We start from the raw sequence: 17,281 nt of genomic DNA, 5'->3' as shown, positions 1-17,281 counted from the left end.
CCATTTTAACCGACAATCCAGCGTCAACAATCATGTGCAATATGTAGGATATCTTGAGGGCCTTGCGGCACTCAATCATCAATGTAGACAAATTACCAGTTTACGAAGTACATATTGCTTTGAGACCCTACAGGTATAGTAAAATGGCAAACGTAACTGGAAAAAAGGATGCCAGCAGTTCTTTTCGTGCAATTAGGCTTCTGAATCATCAAGATTCAAGAGGCGGAACCATGTCCAAGGCCTTGAGAATAAAAGTGTATGTGAAGGCATCTTCCTGTAGTTTCTCAAATCTGCACCAATCATACAAAGACAAGTTAAAATTATACACGAGATTTTCCCCAAAAATCATCCCTGACCTGTAAAAGTAATTGTCAAGGTGAATTCTTGCCTCATTGTGATCAAACTCATTCTTGATATTTATCGACTCATTGTTTCTCTTTCCTCTTTCAAGGGTATTTACGCCATTTTCATGAAAAAAACTTAATTAATGAATTTAGTCTTATGGACTAAGTTGGCGTACTTATGTAAAAAAACATAGATAGATCTGTCAGCTGCCTATATGACAAACAAGAATTTGGGCTACATACAGTGAGTGCTATGTGTCTTATGCATCCATAGGTGTGTGTGTGTGTGTGTGTGTGCATTCCTGTCCACGTGTAGTGTGTTATGTGCAAAAATATTCCACCGAAAAGTGAGACTCCAACATCTAAAACCCAGAACAGATAACAAGAAAAAATGCAAATGCAAAGAAAGCACAAATTAACCAACACGGCCACCTGCCAGAAAAGGACAATTTAAGAGCATCACCATCTTGTTACAGGACGAATAAGTGTTTGAAATTGACAATCACACAGATGAAGACCTGACTAGAGAACATCAAGGTCTCTGACTTCTAGCAAGTAGCCTACTTCATGATTGCAACCAATTACATAATTACAGTTGAAATTAAAGAGTTTTACATGTGTCACATCATTGGGAACAAATGGTCGGCATGATGATTCAGTTAATGCAATGTTTAATTAACAAGGACCTGGGTAACGACCCACACTGGCACCAGTAATATATCAAAAGCAACTTCAACAATTGACTATTTCCAAAGAAAAATGCGATCAGAATTACCTTCCAGACTTTGAGAAGTGGCCAGCACCAAGTTCACATTTGAACAAAAGAAGATTATTATCAGTTTTCATGTCTCTCAACTTTGCCACGAACTTTGCAGGTTCAGAGTACAAAACACGTGGATCTAGACCAAATTGTATGGTGAATAGATAGAAGAGTTGTATAGAAAGAAAATAGTATGCATAACTATGAACCACATTACTCACCATTCAAGCCAGCGGTTACCAATATGTGTGGATAATTTTGTGGTTTAATCTGGTGAAATCAAAATAAACAGTAAGATAATGAACCGTCCAAAGCCAAGTGTTGAAGGGATAAGATGAAAGTGGATGATATACTATCCAGCGTGACCCCATCATCCAGTTACGTCTTCCCAAAGAACATGGCTTGCAACCCTAACCTCAACTTGCAATGAGAATTTCTGTTCAAAGTTCTCCCTACACTATTGATTTATCTTTCGCTCTTGGTCTCAATTAAGTAGGATGAAATTAATTAAAAAGTGTCAGAATCAATTGGGACGTGAAACATAAACAAAGCTTACTAATGCATAGAAAGCAAGCTTCATGCTATGATAAACCACTTTCCCACACTTCCCCTTTCCAAGGAGAAAGATGGAGTTTCCAGATTCCAAACAAGTAATACCCTACCTAGTTGAAGCTTCAGTTATGGTACTAGATGCCATTCCCACCAGTTTAGCATGCAAATTTTTAATGCAGGTAAAATGTGCCTCTTTATTGTCGGTTATGAAAACAAGAAAAGAATCCGGAGCTATATGCATTATTCTTGATACATATTACATGCCAATTCTTTTGCAATAAGAATAGTGATCATCCCCATCAGTGTTATTTGATATTTATTTCAAAAAGAAAAAACTCCTAAAGCATTTGAGAACCAAATGTCTGAGAGTACACTAATTGTGATAGTCAAAGTGCAAGTCAAATTGCAAAGAAATGAATAACCTAAATCTCCATGAAAGAACTAAGTACATTGAGATAAAGACAACCTATTTGGATGGAGAAGTTTACTTAACAAATATTTGTTGAGCGCTTCAAACTATTGTTTTCCTTTTTCAGTCTCTCCAAACATGGAATGATTGTCTTTGCATCTTATCAAGTTTGAGGGAGAACATAAACACTTGAATGTTGTATCTAGCACGCCTATTTTATAGGTCTGCATGTGATTATTTAGTCATTGTTCATTTGTTTGTCTATTTCCATCAGTTATGCATAGTCATTTCCATTAGCTGTTGTGGCAAAAGTAGAAAAAATAAAGGTGAACTGAATAAGGTTGTTATAGCTCATAACAAGTTGCATGAAAGAGCAATCTTGTCCATGGCGGAGCGGTTGCGATCTTGAATGAAGGAGAAATCTTGTCCGTGGTTGAGCATTTGCTATCTCGTACTTCTCTAACCTGAACACAATGGCCTGGATTTCATGTATTACGTGGGATGATCAAATTAGATGTAGATTTATAACATTCATGTAGAGACTGAAGCTTTGATGAGTTTTAGCGACACTATGCATAGGGCATAAGTTTTTGCCTTTTGCCATCACTGGTATCATAAACTACACTACATATTAAGAAAGTGTTACTAGATTCTACTGGATTGGAGAACCAAGAGTCTAGACAGGAACAGACTTCGAGAAAAAAAAAGACTAACAACCAGAAGAAAGAGAACAACAAGAACTTCTAGAACAAGGCACAATAAATTTCCAACTAACACGTCATTTGTAGAAAGCATGACAACAAGAAGTATTCAGTAAATAGGCAACAAACAATATGGGCTTAGAAAAAACAACAAAGTAGGCGACGCAATTGAAACATACAGGAAAATCATAAGACCAATGCACAAAATGGTTGCAGGAAAAACAAAATAGTTAAGAATGAGGTTTACTGGACACACATTATCAACCGGCGAGTATGATTTCATATAGAAATAAAACTCCTCTTTACGAGGGTCACCCCATTCCTACAAACCAAGAATTTCAAGTTGGTCAGTAAAGAACACAATGAATTATAAGAGCTTGCTCACAAGCTGTCATGGACCCATGGTTGCTCACCTCCCACTCAGATGTTGTCAAAGGGATGGTTGGATCAAGCATTGTGGTCACTACATCTACAAATGGTACACCTGCAACTGCTGCCTTGAACAAATCAGGACGCATATTTAAGACAGCACCAATAAGCAATCCTCCTGCACTCCTTCCATGAATACATATCTTTTCCTTGGACCCGTATTTGTTTTCTAATAAATACTCTGCACATGAAATAAAATCTGTGAAGGTGTTCCTCTTTTCCAAAAACTTCCCATCTTCATACCACTTCCTTCCCATTTCTCCTCCACCTCGGACATGTGCTATGGCATAAACAAAGCCTCGATCTATCAATGATAATCTTGATGCCCTAAAGTCAGGATCTATGCATATCTGTGAATATTAATATAAAATTTCAATAAGCATGACAACAAATAATAAAATGCACAAAAAGTATAAACCAGCAGGATTTTAGCGAAAGGATGCACAATCTTTGGATACAAGTTTATATTTCTCATATAACAAAAGAAAATGTACGGACAGTCCAATCTCAGTTATGATTTTAATCTTTTAAATTCTCCACTCACGTGATACCTAGGGTGTTAATGTTATCAAGGTAGAAACAGAGAACCTTGTATGTCACATTTCACAGGTAAGGCTGGGCATCAAGCCTAGACACCTGACGGGCTTTCAGGTACCCGCCCTGGCACAGGTGACGCCCAGGCCTCAAAATGAGGGCCTGCCGGATAATTTTTCAGGCCGAGTATGGCTCAGCCCAATAATTATCTATCTATATATATATATATATATATATATATATTTGTATGTGTATAAATTATATTTTATATAGTTTCCATTATAAATATTATATTTATAAATTAAATTTATGTAAATTTATATATTTTTATTTATAATTGGATCATGCTGGGCCGTGGGCATAGGCAGCGAGCGGACCCGATGCCCGCGCTATTCACAGGTGGTGATGGCTCAGGAACAGTCTCATATTTAAGATTCTTAAAAACTTCGACCGACATATATGCCTTAACCCCATACTATTTTTGTCCTGGTTCTCCTTTTTCATTGTTGAATCAAAGTTGGCCACATGATGCACTGGACCAAATGCTTAACTTAGTTGGTCAAGCCGCTACAGTTGGCATTGAGACCATGTTCAGAACTAAGACATAAAGCCCAACGTTCTTAATAACATTATCCCTTAAGCAGGGCAGATCGTAAACTTTTTTATCTCTTAGAAGTAGTCTCATTTTGGAAGTTTTAAAAAGCATATATACTTAATCCTCTCCCTATCTGCTATATTAGTTAGTAGCCCCTTTTAGCATCAACAAAGGGCAGGACATGAGGCAAGTTGAGCTGAAGGTTAGTTTTGAGATATGGTTACAGTATTAGTGGCTAAATAATACTGAAAAGGGGGACCAGATGCTCCATGAGAAGGTACCCTATTCTCATAGATACTACATATTGCAACTGTAGGCCTTACATCCTACATTTCTCGTCCTTAGTGAAGAAAGTCACTATATTCACTGCTAACTAAAATGTATGTATCCAATTTCTCAGTCAAACTTTTATTTATTAGTGACCTCACTCTGCCATAATTGTTAGACAAGAAGAAACAACATAAACTTGAAAGAAATGGTAAAGAAATATAAGATAAGTTCAACTTGAAAAATTTCTAGCATAAGAACCAGCAATATACTGCCAGAATCACAGTGAAATATTTGAGAGACAGGTAAAAGAATCAATACAAAATTCAAGGGACTTCTACCAAATATACCAGCTTATGTTTCTGTAATAAATAATGAAGTCAGCTCATAACTTCTCTATATCTCTTGTTAAGAGCTTTTTCTTCATTTCGGGTATCAATCTAAATTTCCCAATCTTTTGCATATCATCACTCTGCAGAGGAAAGGAAACAAGAACCAAAACATTTATCAAAGTACAGGTCTAAGAGTATTTTGTCTATCACTTTATCCACGGATAGGGTTTGACAAATTCTTTCACATGTTGTCACATCCGCCAAGGGCGTATCAGTCTCTTCTCCAATATCTAGTTTTAAAGAAGTTTGAATTTTCACACACACACACACACACATATATATATATAGAGAGAGAGAGAGGAAAAAGAAAAATTGGTAGGTGTAAGACTTCTCCAACATCTAGTTTTTAAGAAGTTTGAATCACCATATTCAATATATCATAGAGAGAGGGAGAGAGAGAGAGAGAGAGAGAGGTGCTAAACAATCTCAGTCCTTGATTTTTTTCATATCAGTTGTAGAGAGCAGCGTTATCTGTATCACAAGATACGGGGCCCACATCATGCGATACATATCGTATAGGTTTGAAAAACCTATATGATACACCTACAATACACGATACACTTGTGTATCGTAGGCGTATCTCCCGTATCATGCGATATGGGGGGCGTATCATACGATACGGTCGATACACTTTTGTATCATATGATACGGGGATAAATGAATTTTTGTATTTTTTTACAAAAGAACCTCACTTCATCTTCCTAAACATGTCTAAAAGTTGTGAGAGGGGGCAGTTTTAGTAGTTTTTCTACAAAAATTGCCCATTTATGTGATAAATCATTGATTTAGGGAAGAACTCGCTGGTCGAGAAGGTTTACTTATGGCCCCATGGGGACAATGAGACCTTGAGTGATGATAATCATGATATATTATATATTGTGAACTTGTAATGTAATCTAAAACACTTTAAAGTTTAAACATTAAAGTTGTGATAGATGCTTATTATGTTATTATGAATATCTTATTGAGTTATTTCTAATTTCTAAATGTGTTGCTAATATATTATGGCTTATGAATGCTGTGATGAATTTTTTTTTATATAGAACACATTTTTTTCGAAACTTTCTTTGCTTTTCCTGATTTTACAGTTTTTTCTCTATCTTTTCTGTTTTTTAAAAAAAAATTATGAATCAAAAAATTAATTTACGATACGTTACGCTACATTTACGATACCGATATGATACAGTGTATAGGTCAGCCCGACCGATACACATTACCATATGCCTTTTACAACATTAGTTGAGAGAAAAATAAAGAGAAAAATGTGATGGGGCATTGCTATCAAGTATTAGTTTATGCTTTACACCTCAAAGTGAGAGATAGGTCACTTTAATTAAAAAAGGTGAGCTAAGTATGGTAGATTGACCAAGATTTACCATGTCACCTGTACTGGACATCATGATTAGGCAGTTGCACTTCAGACCCTTCAACAATTTGTAATAGAGGGCACAGCTACGAGCATGAGAAGTTTTGCTTACTTTATTGCCTAAAAACTGTTAGGAAAATAGTTGTTGACCAAAATAAAGAACCAGCAAAAAAATTAACAAAGGGTAATGCACCTGGTAATACACTTATGTTATTGGACTCATTTTCAAGTCATGAACTCAAATGTACTAAGACTCATAATTTACCTCGTAAGAACCATAACCATATAGAAGCAACGGATCTGTTCCATCAAGCTTTACAAGATCCTTCCTGTAAACTATTGAAATTGGAACACGAGTGCCATCTGAAGCGACTGCCCATTTTCTCTCAGTAACATAGTTTGAGGAGTTGAATCCTCCCAGCACCTAAGAAATGAAATGACATCCAGATATGATTTTGCATAAAAATTAAATAAGAGACATGAAATATCAATTCACAACATAAATAATATAAAATATCAGGGTATGTCACTCTTCAGACAGAAAAAGGATGCATTTAACCAGTAAAAATGCTAATGGGAAAAACTTCTGGACAAAGAAATAGCAGAGATCCTAATTTAGTACCAAAGATGCAGAAATGTCAGTTTACCCCAAATATTTTAAAAAAGTTTTAATGTAAACTTGACAAAACTTCAACATCAGCTGACTTTAAGCCAAAAAACCTCAACTGCCAAGTTAATCAACCCATATATAAAAACCAGCATACACATAGGAAAACCATGACTTTTTTCGCATGTATCATTTTGGCATGTTGAATCTATCTGTAGAGTTAGATTTGACAAACTACACATTTAGTGATTACATGCGTATGACAGATCTTTGGACTGCACGATCTACAGACACTCACACAACTAAATTGGGATTAAGGAGATAAAAGGTCAAGAATTATACTTAAATGTTCAACTAGCAAAATACTTGTGAAATGCACACAAAACACTTAAACAACTCTTACTACTTAAGTATGAAAACAAACTAGTTAGAGACTTAGACATCAACATCAACTTCTTGACAAAGATGCTAGCTTTCTTATTTTTTTACCCATAGCAATTTGCAGTATGTAGGTCATACTAAAACAGAAATGTCATTCCTTATGTAAAACAAAAGCAAAACAAAGCCTTGCAGAAAGCTAAGTAGACAACGCATGCCTCAAGAACATTTTATATTAAGTTTCATAACTTAATATAGGTTTTTACAAGACATGAGAAATGAGGGGTGAACATACAGTTTAGAATATGAAAAGATTAGGCAATCGAGTAGGAAAACTTACCGCCTCAACCTTCTTCAGAACGGTAACTCTACTGTCCATGTCATGATCATAGACAGAGGGAGGGGTCCTCATTGAGCTATAAGAAAACCTAAGTACATGAGAGTTATATTGTGAATCTACAGATTCCACTTCATATATTGGATCTATAAATTCGACAACTTGACCATCTTGAAGGCATTCTATTGCTTTCCCAGCAGCAGGAAGACCATAAACAGTCACTTTCAGCAAGCCATCTTCACGCTCATATACAACAAGGTTGTTAATAAAAAGTTGTATTTGTTGTATCTTGATCCTGTTAGAAGATAGTGTCGGTACTAAGTCATCTAACAGACAGCATTCGAAAAAGTTTTTCCACAAGTACTATACATGGTTTGCCATTTTAGTCACATCAAATACAAAGAGAGAAGTTCATAACCAATCATTACTCATTAGTAAAAAAACTAAAGCAGCTTTTCCAAGTAATAAACTTCAAATTGAGTATATGAGGTAAAATTTCCTCCCAATATCAGAAGACATACACATTAAAGACATTTACAACATGCTATTCAGAAAAGAGGGAGCATATATTCTCCTCAAGAATGACAAGCACTTACTCTGAAGATATTGAACAGAAAAGAATTCAGAACAGGCGGCTGCTAGGGAATCAACAGGTAAAGCTAGATAATCATGCAGCACACTGCATATCCACAAAATTTCAATATAATAAACAAGCTCTCATGGTGAGGAAAATATTGCTCTCAAGTCTTAAAACTGCAAGCCCTTGGAACAAATATGCTTGTTATCTTTTGTTTTATCATTATATGGAAAAAGTTTAAAATACTATACTGAGTTATGCCTAGTGCACCGAATCAAGAATGATACAAAAAGGTTCATGTGAACTAAACACATGAATTGGTGATGATGGACAAATACTGGGATGCCTTCAGCTTCTTTTGGCAGCTCTTCTGATTGTCTTTAAGTTCACAGAAGGGAAGGGTACGTGCAGTATTCTCTCTCTGTCATAAAAATTTGATGAATACTAATTTTTCAGTACCTATAAATTTGAAAATGCAGACCTGGATAGATCAGATTATAGGTCCTAATCATCAACAAATATGTGGACGAACAAGTAAATGAGGAAGTTCATCCAGTAATGGTGCCAATCTGGCCTCCTAGTTTGGTTAATTGACTATAAGAGATGCATAGCTTTTAAAAGGTCACTCTCTTGCAAAGCATATATCTAAATCATGGTGAAAAAATATCACTTACTGCATTTTCTCAGGAAGGATTTTCTCAGACATTCTTTTAATTGTGCTTCTTCAGAAAAACCCCTGAAATTTGAAAGTACCAAGAATATATAAAGCTGAGTAAAAAATATTATGATATAGTGAGATTTGTACCATTTTTCTCAGAAAAACATTGGCAAGAATCGAATAAATGCTTTTAAAATTTAAAATAAAAAAAATGAAAAATACACAGAACACGGACTCCTTCAGAAAAAGAAAATAGCAGAATGTTATTTTATATTCTTTGGCAATGCTTTAGGAAAAAAAATACATTTTCTGATCTTATCATTTAAAGATATTTTGGTGATAAAATAGAATAACCATATTTTCAAAATATTGCCCATATTGGTAGCCATCATTTTTATCGATTATCTCCTTTTCTTGGATCACACATGTTTTAGCTGTTGTCTCTTAAATCAGAGACATCAAGGAGATGTCACCATCCTATTCACCATGACTGAAAGACAAGGAGTTCCATTGTGATCTGCTCAATGTTTTCCCTGAGAAAGAGCGTTGCACAAGAGGTCATCAGAATTGGAACAACAACCATAGCATAGACAAGTGCATCATATTATTCTAGTCAACATCCTATCTTGTTCTTCAGGAATTAGTCCAAGTTCATAACCACGAGGTACAATTGGCTTTCTCAAGATAACATAGTAAAAAAGGCAGAAAACTGTTCATATCAAATGAAAATTTCAGATAACAAATGGGGTTCAAGATTTTTAGATCCAGTACACATAAAGTTATATACATGTCTACATTTCATGAGGTAAACAAATACTGGGGGCTTCAAGATTTTTAGATCCAGTACACATAAAGTTCTATACATGTCTACATTTCATGAGGTGAACAAACATTGATTGAACACAAAATAAAAGCAGCTGAATGTCAAATTTTGGGAAAAGCAACTAACATACATGATTTATAATTATTAGATACAGATAGTTTAAAGTTTAAATTTTAATATGTTGCCTATAAAAAAGGATGATGTTGTTTTACTTGGTCAAGGAAATGTGATTGTTGTTTTCTAAGAATTAATAATTGCACAAGTTTCCTACTTGATACCACAGAAGACAAACAGCAATAATCAGAGTGCAAACTTACTTCTCCCTATGAGGAAGCAGAACAGATGTGGCAGATACATTGTTCAATGGACAAACAAGTAACTCAGAATTAAAACACTCATCACTTCTTCTCTTTATATAAAAATGGTCTCCACGATGACTCACTTCGGTATCAACTCCTTCCGTTCGAGGAGTTAAAACTTTAAGCCCCTCATCTGGCTTAGAAACATCTAGATATTGGATAAACCGTGTAGTTTTACTCTCTGACCCGACAAACAAGTAACATTTACTTTCAGAAGCTTTGAGGTCAAGTGAGAAAGTGTCATCAACTTCATGATAGAGACATACATCATCTGCTTGTTCAGTTCCAAGGTTATGTCGCCATACCTATCCAAGCACAAGGACAAAATTGTAATCTTTCCTGGAGTACTCCAAAACAAGCAATTCAGGTTAGCATAGTTTATGATATAGGAGAAATAAATGTGAACCACTGATCATTAATAAAAGATAAGCTAAAAGAGAACAAACGCGACCGAATGTTTGTAATAACACGTCATAAATTATATCAGGGACTACTAGATGGTCTCCAAACCACTTTAGTTTATTGCGGGATGCAAGAGGTGGGTGCAAAATGATGCATGAAGTGAGAAATTAGAAGCATCTAAAAGGTTCTTTGATGTCTGAGGCATGAACAAGTTTAAGAGCCAGAAGCTAGTTTACCCAAAAATGAAAAAACATTAACTGAATGAGAAGAAATTCATATCTAGCAATGAAAGAATCACATAGTCACATAAAATAAGTAAAACTGGTTTTTGTTAGGTTTACTCTCAGTCCTTCTCATAGAGGAAAAGAACTCTATTGTATGTATTCATCTCTTAAATAAGATAAGAATTTTCAAAAAAAGTTTCAGTTATCTAAGACAAAAGCAGTAATTATTAGTTCAATCAGCAAGTTGGGAAATAGAAACAGACACAACAAATACTTACGATCAAGAGTTATTAGGGAGACAAAGAAGACCATGGAAAGCATGAACATTAGCATCTCCTACATAAGCACAGCATGACCACCACCTATGGTAACAGAGGTGGTTGTAACTAGACATGGCCATTAAACATGGAAAACCCATTGGCACTCAGGGAACTGGGAAGTGTCACCTAGTTACATAAGAAAAGCGTGCATTTTTGTATTTAATCACACGTGTCAATGTCATGTACTCTAGGCCCATACTTTCAACTAAGAGCCTTTCTATATCATGAAGTACCACTGGTGTAGACTAGTGTGCTTTCTTTCCATCAAGATCTATGATCGTCTATGCAGTATTTATGATATCAATTTGTTTTTACTTATTTAGTATGCAATGATTGGTATTTTGACATAAAAGGTCAGCAGGCAGTCAAAAGAATGACTAGGTTGCTCAAGCATAAAGTAAAATATGAGCTTAAATGGAAGATCACAACCATGATCCATATCCATAAGCTGTCCTCTATCAGAGGAAACATCAAACCATGGTAAAATATATAGCCTAAAGAAAAAATTGAACCTTGTAAGGCCGGTGAATTTCATCATTTGTGATGTACAAAAGAACTTCATTTCCAGCCCATTCAATATATTCTGTTACTCCAACTATGGGCTTCCCAATCAAATTCTGAGTTTCAGCTTCAATGACATAAACAGTATAAATTTCATCCCCTTTGGTGTCCTCTGCATAAGCTACAAGCTTGTGATTGGGGCTAACCTGAAAGTATATAAAAGCAGAAAAGGAAATATCAGAAAACTGCAAACGGGCATATCACAAGAAAAACATGTATCACACATAGGAAAGGCATTAGCTACTGGTGTTCAATGGTAAAAAGACACAAAACCAGTACTTTGAAAGCTCCAACACTATAATATTCATGTCCTTGGGCTTTGACATTCTCATCTAGAATTATGTGCTGTAAAGGTGAATCTGGTCCAGTTGGCATTACTTCATGTACTGATCCAGGTCCCTCACCATTAGGGATAGGTTGTCTGCAGTGCTGGACATACTCTTTCCCCTCCAAAGTTCTTGTGTAATAAAAATAAGGTCCATCACGTAAAGGTGCAGAAATGTCATCTTCCTTAATTCTCCCTTTTAACTCTGCGAAAAGCTGATCCTGGAGAGTTTTGCTCCCTGCATTCAGAATTCGTTTAAGCATCCAAAATTAAATTGACCATGATTAGATTAAAAATATGCATAAACATTATATTCAGGCCATTTTGAATAGGAACTTATGAAGCATATGCAGAACAGGACAAATCTCTAGCTTTTTTTAGATTGTAATCCTGTTCAAAGTTTCTATTACGACACAAGCATATCATGCTTTCGTTAATAAACAGCTATGGCATAACACAAAAAAAAAAAAAAACAAAACAAATTCGCAACATGTGGATCATCTCAAAGGTAGTGTTATGCCCCTCTTGCTCATTGAGAAGAGAATAGCACAGGCTTAGAGAGGAGATAGAATCCTTCATTCTTACTCCAATTCATAGCTTGAACAGAATAATATATAGAAACTGTGGAGAAACCTCTACTGTGCTAGGCACATGTTTGTATTAAGTTAATTTGTTTTTTATGCTCAAAATATTGAGGTGAAGCTTCCTTGCTGTCTCTAACATACCAACCATAGTCACAAAGAATGCCTTTTTTTCGAAAAAAGTGCATATTAGATGTGAGAAATAAGTCAGACATTTAAAAAAATTTAAAAATGCCGTTTTTTAAAAAAAAAATTGAAAAACACATGTTCTTGTCACTTTTTTTACCCTTTTTTCATTTTAGGCATTTTTTCACATTTCATAATGTCAAACTGCTTGTTTTCATTTTCTAATTTTTATTTGCTCCTTATTTACTTATTTTTAATGCTTCTGTTATTAGTTTCTGAGTTATATTATTTTTCCCTAATTTTTAGGAATTTTTAAAAATTTACTGCATTTTTTTCCTTTTTTCAAGCTTCCCATATTATACTAGAAAAAAACCTCGCTGTTTAAAATGCAAAAACGTTTTTTGTGACTATGATACCAACACAATTTTACAAAATAAACCCCAATTATGCACAATACACTGTGGGTTTTGTGAAAGTCAAAATGAAGCTCTGATTATCCAATGCTTTTCAGAGCATGTTTTAGTAGGAAATCATTTATTAAATTTTTCTACAACAATTCCTTAAAGTTTTGGTGAATTTTAAAAATTAATTTATGATGAATTTTCCTACGCAGACTTTTGAGAGAAGCAACAAGTTGATAAAATAAAATTCTCTAAAAAACTACACTTATGAGAAAACGTTTGAGCTTTTGACATATGCAATGCACTCGTCAATCAATTAACCATATTGTACTAGATCCTGAGAGTTAACCTTTTCTTCTTTAGGATTCGATTTGTTGTTAACTTTAATGTATTCCACAAGGGTTTATTTTCTTATTTACATGTAAAGTCACAGGTAAATCTGATAATAAAAAAATCAATGTAAATGAAAATATTACATGGAAATCAGCTATAAAAAAATGTCAGATTTGTAACTAGTCACAATGACCAATTGCAAATTGATCATCTGCAAAACCAATGGCCACCTCTCTAAACACCTAATTATCTATAAATATCGAAAAGAAGGGAGATGGAAAGGGAGGAGAGAAAGAGTGTTGAGATGCAATGTAGGGGAGAGGTAAAAACGGAACACGAGTCATGTAATAGTTGCATAGCTTCTTCAAAAGCCTGCTCTCTCATCAACCTGAGAAAGGAGTACAACAAGGTTGAAAGGTCAAACCACTGAAAAGATTTTCAGTTTTTTGAGACCATGTTGAGAAATACATCAGCAATCTCTTAGGGATAAGAACATCTCTTACCTTCATGCAGAGAAGAAAACTGATATCCGAGTGGATAAGTTTCAGAAGACAAAGTATATTTCTTCCTTTACACATTTGCTTTTAGATGAAATTCAGGGACACCTCTTGCGATAAGCATTATGAACATTGAAAATTGCTTTGCTGTGTAAATTTGTTAACTAAAGCTATTTTTAGTTTTCTCAAGTGATCTACAGTTACCCGTTATATGTTGTCCAATATTCAGTATCTTTTGTTTTTAAAGAAATAAAGTTAATTCCTCTTTGAACATGTGTATAAATGATGTTTAATGATAGCGATCTATAATAAAAGTAGTCAAGTAAAGTAAATTCATGTTAATTTTTGTATGTTAAATTTCTTTAATTTTTTATGTCCACAAGTCATTGCAGTATCATTTAATGTGCTATGTCATTCTGTAAATAGCGTATAAAAGTTTCACAGTATGCAACAAAATCCAATGTGCAGATCAGGTATAAGGATTCAAAATCAACAATTTTTATGACTTATAAAATCCGACCTACACATCATTTTCCTTGCTTTTTTCCAAACACATGTTTAGACGTTGGACTTCCTGACCCAATTCCATGTAGTCGGATTTTTGAAAGAACAGGACAAAAGTGGCCGGATAGCCATCAAACAGCCTAATACAGGATTTTATTTTCTCTGTATGTGGCCGCATATGGACAGTCTTTCGAGCTATCAAACAATGTGAGTGTTGTTTTTCACAAACCTAAACACATAGGTGAATGTAAAATATATGCATAAATCAGAATGCAAAAGGCTTTCAAAATTAACAGTTTATCGTTCTTGAATCAAAATCCAGCCTAAAACATCAGAAGTCATGATGGTTCTATTTCTATACCTTCATACATTACACATCCATCTATACGGTTAGATTTAAGAAGAGAATGTTAAAACACTAAGAGGCACACCTATGACTCATTTTTGAGAAATGAGATCCTAATAACAACATGTTTCTTTAAGTTTCATCGAATGCTCAATGTTGAGAAAAAAAGAACCGAGTTGTGTAAGTGATCCAACTCGGCAATTACTGATTGCAACAACCCTTACAACTCTTTCTATCTCTCCTCGTGAAGGATCGCAAATGGGCGTTAAATAGTGCGGGAGATAGAAACAGTTGTCCCACTTTCTAACATTTAGTTTTTGTGTGTGTGTGAAAGCTACTGAAAGGACGACGAGTTAATAGCAAAACTTGGCTATAGAAAACGAGATGAAAATATGCTCTTACCTCTTTCTCCTCGGCTTGTGCCTTTCGATTTCTACCTCTTTCTCTAGGATTGTTAGCTTATAACTCACAGCCAGACATCTTAGAGAAGAAAATGAAAAACAAGAGTATCCATCCTTCAAAAGAAAACCGGCTGACAACCAAGATCCACGTTTGGAACGATAACACACGGGTGCCATCTCCCAAGCATTCTTGATGCAAATGGAAGATAACAAATAAAAGAAGAGAGCATGAGAAGAGATCCCATAGCGGGAAAAGACATGCAAAGATGTTCAATAAATGAGAAGAAGAAAAAGAAGAACCACTCATGACGAAGTCGGTGTAGGCGTTCTCCTGGCCAAGGTAGTCGAGAACTCGAGGGTCGGAACGCGAGTCATCCCGGAGCCAATAGTAGTCGTCCTTCCGGACGTCGCCGAACATTACCATCTCGTGCTCGATCTTGGTGGGGACGGGCGGCTTCATCCCGGCGTCGGCTGCAGCGAACGGGGTGGCAAAGGAAGAATGGGAGGCCGCGGGGAGGACGGGAAGGAAGAAGGAGGGGAGGATGAGGAAACGCCTCCTCGTCGCGGCGATCGTGCGGGAAAAGTAGAAGCGTTGCGTCACGCTCACGCCCTTCAAGGGCAACGGCAGCATCGAACTTTTATGCGCGGCCCGGCTTATACTACAAGAGGAAAATGAAAAAAATACTATAAGTAGTAACAGTCGCTCAGGTCCATGAAGGGCGACGGCAGCATCGCCGTTTTATTTCGCAGCCTGGGCTTAGTACAAGGAAGAAAGTGAAAACGTACTAAAGTATGAACAGTTTGGTGCTCGGCGGCCTGAGTTCTCCATGGCTTCATCGAGGAAGATGGGGAGCATTGTCCCAGCAATTTGATGGCACGTGGCAACTGGTTTGAAGGTAATGGTGCCTTTCATGGCGTCATGTATGTCAGAATGCCAGAAAATATCTCGCAATGAGTCGATCTGTACTAAATTTGACACTAAAACATGAGTTAGTTGTGCTATTATTCATGTGTTGTTGAACGTTGCAACTTCATCCATCTAACTTAAAGAACACCGTATAATATATTAAACATCGTTCTTGTGATGACAACGTCTCGTGAATCAGGATTATATAATTAGTTGAAGACAAAGAGTTGACTGTATCATGTGCGTTGTCTTCCCCCATTTGCCATCCATCCTCACTTGTAGTCAAAACTTGCTGTATTGAAACGAATAAGTCGATTCATGCCCGTTCGTTCAAACAAAAAGGTTCTAAGTTATATATATATATATATATATATATATAATTGAATGGTCACTTTTAGAATCACTCAGTCATCTGATCTGCTAATTTAATATGATAGATAGCTAAGGAAAAAATAAAAAGAAAAATGTGATTATCATGTTAATGATATATTATTTTATACTTTTTTCTCGTTGGTTTTCTCTCAACCATTTATATGTTTTAAATGAATGCTTTAAAATGCATTACGGTGCATGCATTGATGGGCCGTATAAATGCTACGGCCCTTTTGGTCTTTCCTTTATCATTTGTTTTCGGATGCATTAAAAATAAAATGGTTTCTCATTTCCTTTCCAATTTCCATTCATTCCCACCCAAACACAACATAATGCAATCCTTTAATTCCCTCTATTCAAACATTTTCCTGATTGCCTTTCTTTTGCATATGGTAAAAAGGCACACTTTAAGTTTTACATGGTTACCAAAACAATCAAAATATTACTGTTGAAGTTTTAGTTGTTAACTTTGCCCTTCGAAGACTATAACATGAAAAAACATGCCTAACTTTATCAATACGTTTGGGTTCCCTTTGAATAACTGATAAAAGACACTGCCTAATCATTTTCAATATTTAATAACATAAGTTATTCTAAATTAATTAATTGTGCATGGATATGATTACATGTAGTTAAGGAAAATGATACAAACTAATGATGGCATTGTGCTTTTTATTGGTTAAAGGGCTAATTTTTTACGCTCCAATCCAAGCTTGAGTTAGTAATAATACAAGGTTAATGGCCTAGTAGTTGTTTTCTACAGCAGTACAAAAATTAAATACTTATGCTTTTTTTCACACACACACATTATATTTATATATATATAAATTCTCTGACTATCCTGAGCTGCATTCAATCATATATATCGGTTATCTCAATAGCTATATGAGTTT

General features: G+C 35.3%; 1 protein-coding gene across 1 annotated transcript; it reads right to left on the bottom strand.

The window, feature by feature from the left end:
* Window positions 1-23: 23 nt before the first annotated feature.
* On the bottom strand, window positions 24-16,054 carry LOC116260019 (uncharacterized). The gene is made up of 12 exons (XM_031638079.2): window positions 15,896-16,054; window positions 15,410-15,768; window positions 11,875-12,158; window positions 11,547-11,741; window positions 10,047-10,393; window positions 7,675-7,966; window positions 6,615-6,773; window positions 3,180-3,545; window positions 3,023-3,088; window positions 1,326-1,374; window positions 1,120-1,243; window positions 24-290 (listed from the first exon to the last, which is right to left on the bottom strand). The coding sequence occupies exons 2-12, from the start codon at window positions 15,738-15,740 to the stop codon at window positions 209-211; spliced, it is 2,295 nt and encodes a 764-aa protein (XP_031493939.1). The 5' UTR covers window positions 15,741-15,768; window positions 15,896-16,054; the 3' UTR covers window positions 24-208.
* Window positions 16,055-17,281: the final 1,227 nt, after the last annotated feature.

Source organism: Nymphaea colorata, chromosome 9, assembly GCF_008831285.2.
Source record: "Nymphaea colorata isolate Beijing-Zhang1983 chromosome 9, ASM883128v2, whole genome shotgun sequence".
NCBI classification, from domain to species: Eukaryota; Viridiplantae; Streptophyta; class Magnoliopsida; order Nymphaeales; family Nymphaeaceae; genus Nymphaea; species Nymphaea colorata.
The sequence above is the reverse complement of the archived record's forward strand: the minus strand, read 5'-3'. Positions and strand labels throughout refer to the sequence as shown.